The sequence below is a fragment of the Ahaetulla prasina genome, chromosome 14 (genome assembly GCF_028640845.1).
Source record: "Ahaetulla prasina isolate Xishuangbanna chromosome 14, ASM2864084v1, whole genome shotgun sequence".
NCBI lineage: Eukaryota > Metazoa > Chordata > Lepidosauria > Squamata > Colubridae > Ahaetulla > Ahaetulla prasina.
The window spans coordinates 14,311,778-14,322,165 of record NC_080552.1 but is presented as its reverse complement, the minus strand read 5'-3'; the positions used below and the strand labels follow the sequence as shown (position 1 = coordinate 14,322,165).

Below are 10,388 nucleotides of genomic sequence, written 5' to 3'. Positions count from 1 at the left end.
TTGATTGTTTCTAGCTTTATTGCAATTTAAAACAATTGGCCCCTTTTTAATAATTTAAACGATACAGCCAATTTATTGCAATTGTTTGTACTGGATTTAGTCTCCCCGGACACCAGTTATATATTCGGCATCGTTTTTCAACCTTCATAACTTTTAAGGAGCCTGGACTTCCAACTCCCAATATTCTCCAGCCAGATTTTCTTAAAGTAGCTACGGTTGAGAAACACCGTTCTATAGGGCCATACAAGTATGGAACATCGGAAGAGAGTTTTAAAAAGTTATCCCAACACAAGAAGCCAGAAGGGATGGCCACGACCTGTGTCGTGATTAAGACAGTAGAAGAAAAGGGGTGATTTCGATGCCCAGGACCTCTGCCCCCCTTCTAAACTATGCATGTAGGATCCAATGATGCAATTTGTCCACCATAGAAGGGGGAAAGGAAAAGGAAAGGAAAATGGGGAAAGGGGAAGGGGAGGAGAGGGGAGGGGACAAAAGGAAGAGAAAGGGAAGGGAAAGGAGAGGAGGAATAGAATAGGAGAGGAGAGGAGGATAGGATAGGATAGGATTTTTTATTGGCCAAGTGTGATTGGACACACAAGGAATTTGTCTTGGTGCATATGCTCTCAGTGTACATAAAAGAAAAGATACCTTCATCAAGGTACAACACTTACAACACTTAATGATAGTCATAGGGTACAAATAAGAGGGAAGGAAAGGAAGAAGAGAGAAGGAAAAGAAAGGAGGAAGAGGGAAGGGAAGGGAAGGAAAGGAGGAAGAGGAGGGTGAGGAAAGGAGGAAGAGGGAAGGAAAGGAAAGGAGGAAGAGAAAAGGGAATGAACGGAAAGGAGGAAGAGGGAAGGAAAGGAAAGGAGGAAGAGGGAAGGAAAGGAAAGGAGGAAGAGGAGGGTGAAGGAAAGGAGGAAGAGGGAAGGAAAGGAGGAAGAGGGAAGGAAAGGAGGAAGAGGGAAGGAAAGGAGGAAGAGGGAATGAATGGAAAGGAAGAAGAGGAAAGGAAAGGAAAGGAGGAAGAGGGAAGGGAATGAACGGAAAGGAGGAAGAGGGAAGGAAAGGAAAGGAGAAAGAGGGAATGAATGGAAAGGAGGAAGAGGGAAGGAAAGGAAAGGAGGAAGAGAAAAGGGAATGAACGGAAAGGAGGAAGAGGGAAGGAAAGGAAAGAAGGAAGAGGGAAGGAAAGGAAAGGAGGAAGAGAAAAGGGAATGAACGGAAAGGAGGAAGAGGGAAGGAAAGGAAAGAAGGAAGAGGGAAGGAAAGGAAAGAAGGAAGAGGAGAGGGAAGGAAAGTTTAAAGCAGGGCTAGCCAACTTGGCCACTCCAACTCCCAGAAATTCCCCCACCCATGCTGGGCGTTGAAGCCCACTGGTCTTTTAAACCTGGAAACAAGGCTGACCACCCCGGCTTTCCAAGAATCCCATCCAGAGCGTGCGGAGCTTCCCACCAACCCCTCCGCGCCTTTGAACTGCGGCAGCCGCGCCCCCCTTCGATGCCAAAATCCCGGGCAGAGAGCTCAATCCCTGTGCAAGGCGCGTGCACGCGCGCGTGCAGAAACCCAGGCACCGGCCGGGCTGGTCTTCCCTTCCGGGTCCCCTGCGCGTCCCCGCTGCTGCTGCTGGCTGCTGGTCCCATCATGATTTTCTTGCTGGCTTTCTTTGCCAGCATCTTCCAGACAGGTGAGCCCGGGAGGCGAGGGAAGGCGCCAGGTGGAAGTCTCAGCAGCCGCTGAACCGCGGTTTGTCCTTCTGCTCTCCCTTGGCCATTCCCAAAGCTGCGTGTCAAGGCTTCCAGATCGCCCCCTTAGTCCTTTCTGCATCCGTCCCAGGATGTTGGGGAGGGGGAGTTTGGTTTCCTTCCTCTCCCCACGTGCCAACGACCCCAACCCTCATTCTGAGTCCAGCCAAAAACGCAGGGGATTGGAACCCCCCCCTTTTTTTTTTTTGCAAATTTGATGCCTCTTCCAGGTTAATCTGGAATTAAAAGGGCGGGGGGGGGAGGCAAGAAAAATCGCTTTCAGACGACAGGGATTTTTCACCTTTTCCTCACCTCCAGGAAGGAGGACGATGAGGCTGCTGTTTATGGGAGGCCCTTGGGATGCTGGCCTTGAGTGGATTCTTTAAATTTTAAACAGCTTTACATCCTTCCTTGCTGCCAATAAGCAGCTCTCCAGCCTTTCCCCATAAAGCCAGGGGTGAAATCTAAAATTTTTCAATACTGGTTCTGTGGGCGTGGCTTGGTGGGAATGGCAGAGGGAGGATACTGCAAAATCCCCATTCCCCCCCCCCACTCCTGGGGAAGGATATTGCAAAATCTCCATTCCCTCCCAGCTCCAGGAGAAGGATACTGCAAAATCCCCATTCCCTCCCCACTCCTGGGGGAAGGATATTGCAAAATCTCCATTTCCAGCCCATTCCTGGGGGAAGGATACTGCAAAATCCCCATTCCCTCCCCACTCCTGGGGGAAGGATATTGCAAAATCTCCATTCCCAGCCCATTCCTGGGGGAAGGATACTGCAAAATCCCCATTCCCTCCCCACTCCTGGGGGGAAGGATACTGCAAAATCTCCATTCTCTTCCTCCTCTCTGCAAACTCCACTCGCTTCTAGCACTGATGATGTTACCTAGTTAGGAATAAAATGCCTGCAAGAAAACAACCAAGCTCAGAGAACACCAAGGACGGTTCATTAGATGTTCCTCCATCTTTGAAATCTTCCTATCTTGCCAGGACGTAACGCCTGTTTCTTGTTTCCAGCTTTCACAGGGGAGAACGAACGCACTTTCCTTGCCATCAAGCCAGATGGGGTACAACGGCATCTGGTTGGCGAGATCATTCGGCGTTTTGAGAAGAAGGGCTTCAAGCTGGTGGCGATGAAGCTCATGCAGGTGAGAAGAGCCAGGGGAACACCCAGGTAGCACTCGGGAATTCCGGCTGAACTTTGTCTCATTAGGAGCAACCTGGTCTTTTTTTTTAAATTAGAGGTTTTAGAAACCTTATTGACATTCACAGATCTAAATATTATTATTATTATTATTATTATTATTATTATTATTATTATTATTATTATTATTATTATTATTATTATTATTATTATTATTATTATTATTATTATTAATTCAATTTCTATACTGCCCTTCTCCCGAAGGACTTAGGGCGGTTTACAGCCAGATAAAAAGCAGAGTTACAAAAATTAAGAAATATTTAAAATCTATATTCAATTAAAGGCCGAAGTAAATAAAAAGTAGTAGAAACACAGCTTTAAAATACGTTAGGCCAGCTCTGCGCGATAAAACAAGAAAGTTTTCAGCTCGCGTCGAAAGGTCCGGAGGTCGGGGAGTTGACGTATCCCTGGAGGCAGCTCATTCCAGAGGGCAGGAGCCCCCACAGAGAAGGCCCTCCCCCTGGACGTCGCAAGTCGACATTGTTTGACTGACGGGTACCCTGAGGAGGCCCTCCCTATGGGAGCGCACAGGTCGTTGGGAGGCTATTGGTGGCAGCAGGCGGTCCCGTAGATAACCCGGTCCTATGCCATAATAGCCTTTTCTTTAAATGCAATGCTGGTCGGTTAACAGAAATTAAGACAAATGAAGGCAAAATGTACGTGTCCCAGAATAATGTTGCAGGATCCAATCTGGGTCGGTCACTGGGACCAGAGGTTTTGTCTTCCGTGCGTCTCTCTAGCATAGGGGTCTCCAACCGCGGCAACTTTACGACTTGTGGACTTCAACTCCCAGAGTTGGCTGAGGAATGGGAGTTGAAGTCCACAAGTCGTAAAGTTGCCGCGGTTGGACACTCCTGCTCTAACACACCCTGCTAGAGAGACGTTCCCTGAGGATGGGCAACAGCACGAGTCCAAAAGCTGAGAAGACTAAACGCCTGATCCAGGTGACTGACCCAGATTGGATCCTGCAAAAACTGGAAATACAATAAATTAGATCGAAAATCTAAAATGGCCATCAAGGAAACTCTGCAGCCAATGAACATGTTCTCAACTCTTTTTCTGACTTCCTGAAAAGCCAGCCGAATCGGAGCCAACAGGAACCTTGAGCCCAAGCGCCAACTTCAATTATTTAATTGTCCCTTTCCCCTTACTAGCTGCCATTTTGTAAGTCAAGGATTCTGTCCGCTTAAGCTGGTGTTTCCCAACTTTCAGTGACTTTTAAGATGAATAGACTTCATCTCCCAGAATTCCGCAGCTAGTTGTGGCATGCTGGCTGGGGGAATTCTAGGAGTGGAAGTCCACCCATCTGAAAAGTTGCTAAGGTTGAGAAAACAGATCGAACCAAAACTAATTATGATTCTTTTAGTCTTCTTCTGGTTTGGTGATACTTGTCAGGCCTGGAAGCCATCTTTTGCATTGGGCCTTCAGGCCTGCCACATTTACTATTGTGGGAAACTGGGAGGGGGGACTGTATGGAGCAGGAGTGATATGTAGTCATAATAACATTCCTTTCTCAGAGTCAAGGATATCTTGCCCCACACCTGGAGGGCTGGAACTGGGAGTGATCTCCATTTGGGACGATGCATTGATTGGACCATGTGATGGACATGTGGGTGCTGGGCAGGGACTTGGACTTTCTTCTGGGTGGGAAAAACCTGGAAACTTTCAGATTCAGGTTTTCCCAGATGTGCCAATATGACCTCTCTAATAAAATGTAACTCTGAGGAAACTCAAGCCTCGGAGTTTTCTCTCGTTGGGGGTGTTTCTTGGAACCCTGACCATACTTGGTGCAGATAACAATTACCATCATTCTATATCTGCTCCTCATTTACCATTCCATTCCTGCAGGATTCAGACAAAACGCCAGGTAGATATCAAATGTAGAGATCTACTGTGGCCGACATAGGTCATTTTTATCCCTTATCTTGCATTATCGGTATTGTAGCTTCTTATCCATACTGTATTACAGTTGTTGTTTTTTTAAAAAGTCTCTTCTTTTGAACTTTCAATTACACGTTGAAGGCGAGTTTGGTGATGGAGCAGCTCAGCCTTCTAATTCCTTCCCAATCTGCAGGTGGGATCTTAGTATCCCGTGTTTTTACAAGCCTCTGTATTGATTGCATCTGATGTATCTTCTGCTCAGGCTTCGGAAGAGTTGCTGAAAGAACATTACGCCTCTCTCTGTGAACGTCCTTTCTTCAGCCGCTTGGTGAAATTCATGAGTTCGGGACCGATTGTGGCCATGGTGAGGAACAGAGATATGAGAGGTTAAATGTTAGCCTTAATGTTAATACCACTTTATAATGCCTTAGTAATGCCACACTTGGAATACTGCATCCAGTTTTGGTCACCACATTGTAAAAAAAGATGTGGAGACTCTAGAAAGAGTGCAGAGAAAAGCAACAAAGAGGATTAGGGGTCTGGAGGCTAAAACATACGAAGAACGGTTGCAGGAACTGGGTATGTCTAGTTTCATGAAAAGAAGGACTAGGGGAGGCATGATAGCAGTCTTCCAATATCTCAGGGGCTGCCCCAAAGAAGAGGGAGTCAAGATATTCCCCAAAGCACCTGAGGGCAGGACAAGAAGCAATGGGTGGAAACTAATCAAGGAGAGAAGCAACTTAAAACTATGGAGAAATTTCCTGACAGTGAGAACAATCAATCAGTGGAACAACTTGTCTCCAGAAGTTGTGAATGCTCCAACACTGGAAGTTTTTAAGAAGAGGTTGGATAACCATTTGTCTGAAGTGGCGTAGGGTTTCCTGCCTAAGCAGGGGGTTGGACTAGAAGACCTCCAAGGTCCCATCCAGCTCTGTTATTCTATTCTATTCTATTCCTATTCCTATTCCTATTCCTATTCTATATATCAAATCATTAAATTTCCTGAGATCACATGCTCTTTGCTGAGAGACAACAGAAGTTGCCTCAGGTAGTTTTCCAGGCTCAGCCCGAGATATTTGTCAAGCCAAGCAGCATCGGCCAAGTGGGACTTTTGAGTTGCAATAATTTTTCCTCCTCCATTTATAGAGGCCCCAAAATGTTCTCTCCTGGACTATTTTGATCTGTCCTTCTGAAGTGTCTAGGGCAGCCTCAAAACGGCCTGAATTATAAACAGTATTGGAATTTTTCCACGACTAAATATTTGGCGCACATTTTGTTGAGGCTTTGCGGCGTCTTTCTTAGGCACTAACTTTTTTGTGTAGACTTACTGGTTTTGAAGATGCCACAACAATCCTTCCTGCCAGTTGGGGCAGCAGGACTTACTTGTGTTGCCTTCTCTGCTTCTATCAGGAAAGTTTTATTTTTTTTGGGGGGGAAAGCAGGGCTATTTACCAAAAGGACATTATTCCTGCAAGAACTTTTGGGTAGCTGCTGAAAGAGATCCATCGAAGTTGTTGCCGTTGACCGTTCTTCTTCGTTTACTTTCTGTAGGTCTGGCAAGGACAGGAGGTGGTCAAAACTGCACGCATGATGATTGGCGAAACCAACCCAGCCGATTCCAAACCTGGAACCATCCGAGGAGATTTCTGCATTGAGGTGGACAAGTGAGTTGAAGTCATTAGTCCCAGGCATACAATTCCAATTGAGCCCAAAATTTCTGGGCTAAGTGTTCTGACCTCGGCTCCCTTAAAAAGCAAGAAGCAGATTTTTGGTCCCAGCAAAACCTCTTTTATTTACACGACTGTGAATTCCTTTCATTCACAGTCAGCAAGGCCTGCCCAAACGGTTTTTCAAAGGAATATTTATCAACACAGACCTTATCTCGCTTGGCAAGCTGCCAGGTAACTAGTTTCCAAACGCAGTACAAGGCAAAACTTGGCACACTGTCTCTCAGAGTCACGGAACGAATTGTTTCCTGCAAAAGTCCCCTCCCCATTCTCTCCTCTTTTGTTTCCTATGGGAGGGGCCAATCAACTCCAAGGTGTGACTTTACTCCCAAGTTGACCCTGCTTTCTTAGTTGTCCTTGTCTTCTGGCAGCTTTGCGCATGCACACACTGGGAACAGGCTCCAGCTGTTTCTCTGCCTCACTGCTGTCTAGCTCCCTCTCTGCCTCGGATGCAGAGCCCTCGTCCAAGCTTTCCCCAGCCCCCAGGACTGGCCCATATTCCTCCCCAACAGAGAGGGGGGCAGAGAGGGGGCTAGGTGATGTGGTCCACCAGCAGCCTGCGGAGGTAGCAGCAGAGTCGGACAGTGAGGAGGCTGGGGAGGATCATGGGCCAGTCCTGGACTCTGGGGAAGGCCCAGACAAGGGCTCTGTGTCGGAGGCAGAGATGGGGCCAGGGCCATCTGGGAGTGATATGCAGACTTCGGAGCCTCCAGAGGCTGATAGTAGTGAGGCAGAAGAACAGAAGAAGCCTGTTCCTAGTACACGCATGCGATGAGCTGCCTGAAGGCAAGGGCAGCCAAAACAAAAAGGATGATTCGGAAGTAAGGGCAGGAGATGATTGACCCCTCCCATAAGGCTTAAAAGAATAGCAACAGCTCTTGGGCTCTTTGTAGGAAAGCAATGTTGCTACATTTGTTTCTACCCATGTGGGGCTTTGCCGAGAAAAGCCTTTGGCAGGGTGCCAAAGATTCCAAAGGCCATTTTCTGAAGGATTTGTTTTGGAATAAATTTGGACTAAGCTGAGAATGAAGTAATTCTCAGCTGTTCTAATAAAACATGTTTGTTTAGGACTGATTGTGTACTTGGGCCTAGGTCACAACACCAGGGCTGGATGCCATTTATCAGCTGCCTTCAGAGTCAGACTTCAGTGAGGCAGACGAACAGCTGGAGCCTGTTCCCAATGTGTGCATGCGCAGAGTTGCCAGACGAAGGGAACAGCTGAAGAACAATAGTTGACTTGGGAGTAAGGCCACAGGTCAATGATGAATGGCCCCTCCCAGAGGGAATAAAAGAGGAGCAAAAGGGGAGTGGAGCTTGCAGGAGACAATTAGTTCACTTAATTGGTTCGTGACTCTCCGAGACTCCTGGCCAAGTTTTGAAGATATCGGCCTGGCAGCTCCCCAAGCCAGATAAGGTCTGTGACTGTAAATTCACCCTTGAAAGACTTTGCTGAAAGTGAATGAGAGGAATTTAACTGTTTGTTTAATAAAAGGGCCAGGATTCTGCTGCATGCTTTTTGGGGAAGCCTGGGTTAGGACAGTAGGGCTATAAGGAACTGCGTAACCTAGAGGGAGGCGAGCTTTATCTTGTACATAATACATTTGTTGTCCTGTCCCACTCCTCCGCTGACGGCCGGGTCGGGGAAGTCCGTATCAAGCGTGCCTCTGCAGCTTTGCCAAAGTCCTATCAGAGTTCTCAAGGCAGGCAGGAGACCAGGAAGTGACTTCAGCAATCCAAGTTAGACTTTGCCTGACTCAGAGAATGCCAGAAAGCAGATCCTTTATATAGGCCATGGGGTGTGGCTCCATGACTCAGCACTTATCCAGGCCTGCCCCTCCCTTCCTTTTGCTGACGTCGCCTCTCAACTCTCCGGAAGCGAGGATCTCTCCAGCCTCCAGCTGTTGGAAATCCTAGCTCATGACTGGCCTCACATTCTTCAGGCTCACATGCTGTGGGGGAGGGGTTTAGTTGCTCCGTTTGCCTGGGCACAGTGCCAGGACTGGGGGCTGAAGGCATGTCAGGCCCTTCGTCTTGCTCGGCCTGTCCGGGCATGGTGCCAGGGCTGGGGCCTGGAGGCATGCCAGGACATTCTTCCGAACTATCAGCGTCCGGCAGGTGATAAGAGGGGCCCAGCTGCGGCAGGGGGAGCAGGCGAGACACAACATTTGTCTCCGAATACATTCAACTTCCTCTTATACTACCATTTCTTTCTCTGCAGGAACGTGATTCATGGCAGCGATTCGGTAGAGACCGCTCAGCGAGAAATTGCACTCTGGTTTCATTCTGAGGAGCTGATCTGTTCTTCGAAAGATAGCAGAGATCACTGGATTTACGAATAGCCCTTAAAAAACAAAATCTAAGGGGTTGCTTGTGGGGTCCGGACTTCCCCATCTGGCAATCTTCTTGAATGTATTGCACACTGACTCGCGTCACGTTAAGAGCCTTGGTTGAGAAAACCTGTTCCAGCTATTGAGTCTAATATTAATTAAAAATAATATGTATGAGCTACGAAAGCACAAAGACGCAGAAGTCTTCCAATCAGATATTCTTCTTCAAATGCCCATCTTACATTAAGCTTTTCACTCCCATTTCTTATTTGGCTTTTTTCGTTGCTTGAGCCGTCTGGACAAAGCTGGGGAATGTTTCTTTAACCTATCATGTAATTCTCCAGAAATTCACACAAAAAGAGAGCACTGTAGTTTGTTTTTTGACTGCCAAGCAACAAAAATAACTTGTTCCGGATTAATAGGAGGCAGAGGGAACAAAGCCTTATGATCAATGTTTTTTGGGGTTGATTTGGTTTTTTTTTCAGTTTAAATGCTAAGGCTAAACTCATTCTCTTTAAAGGGGCAAGAAAGAGTGAGGGTTGAAAAGGCAGAATTTCTGGCACTGTAGTTTGATTTTTCCACCTGTCTAAAAAAATATATTAAAAACTCACTTTAGAGTTTTTAATATTTCAGAATCGGCAGAATTCATGTTTAATGTTATGCTCCTGGGGTTGCAAAAAAAATGTATAGAACAGGGAACAAATTAATGCCTGCTTAAAAGAGAAAGAGATCTTCAAGGTTTATAGATTTCTATGCTATTAAGTTACCAACTGGAATGCTGGAATGAGACACACAACTCTTATTTGCAAATATTTTCCAAGGATATTTGTTTGTCTGTACAAACCTTTTGCTTTTCAATATAGCTTTTTTTTTTTTTTTTGGTAAAATAAACGTGGGAAAGTTACTCATTTTCATTCCTCCCGTTTTTCAGAGAGGTTGTGTAATTAGAGCTTGTAGATTGCTGAATCTGGTGGAAGACAAGGAAGAATAGGACTGCCACCTTGAGGGATTGCAAAATAAGGACTCAGGAAGCGAATATAGAGGAGCAAAAGCAGGGGTGAAATGCTACTGGTTTGCATCGGTTCGGGAGAACTGGTAGTAATAAAACTACCAGTTCAGGCAACCAGTAGTTAAAAAACTACCGGTTTGGGTGAACCGGTAGTTCCGACGATCAGCTGTGCTGTGCAGTTTATATTCGTTAGGAAGCAGAAAATCCTGCTTTTTAGCAAATCTAAATTCGCTGTTCTACTTACCTTGTCAACCCTCCTTTTTCCATGCATTTGGAAGGCAGTGCGAATGCAGCATGCATTTCACGCTCATGCGCAGGCAGTGCTGCTCTACTTACCTAGTCAACCCTCCTTTTTCTGTGCATTTGGTACGCACTGCGAATGCAGCATGCATTTCACGCTCATGCGCGAGCAGCGAACCGGTGCCAAACCACAGAGGATTTCACCACTGAGCAAAAGTGGCAATCGTACAGTGTGTAGCCAGTAGAAGAGAATA

The 10,388-nt window shown here is 46.6% G+C and overlaps 1 protein-coding gene across 1 annotated transcript; it reads left to right on the top strand.

The window, feature by feature from the left end:
- Positions 1 to 1,553: 1,553 nt before the first annotated feature.
- NME3 (NME/NM23 nucleoside diphosphate kinase 3) lies at positions 1,554 to 9,789 on the top strand. Its single transcript, XM_058157219.1, has 5 exons — positions 1,554 to 1,687; positions 2,764 to 2,894; positions 5,094 to 5,195; positions 6,383 to 6,495; positions 8,777 to 9,789. Exons 1-5 carry the CDS (start codon positions 1,645 to 1,647, stop codon positions 8,895 to 8,897), a joined length of 510 nt encoding a protein of 169 aa, XP_058013202.1. The 5' UTR covers positions 1,554 to 1,644; the 3' UTR covers positions 8,898 to 9,789.
- The last annotated feature ends 599 nt before the right edge of the window (positions 9,790 to 10,388 follow it).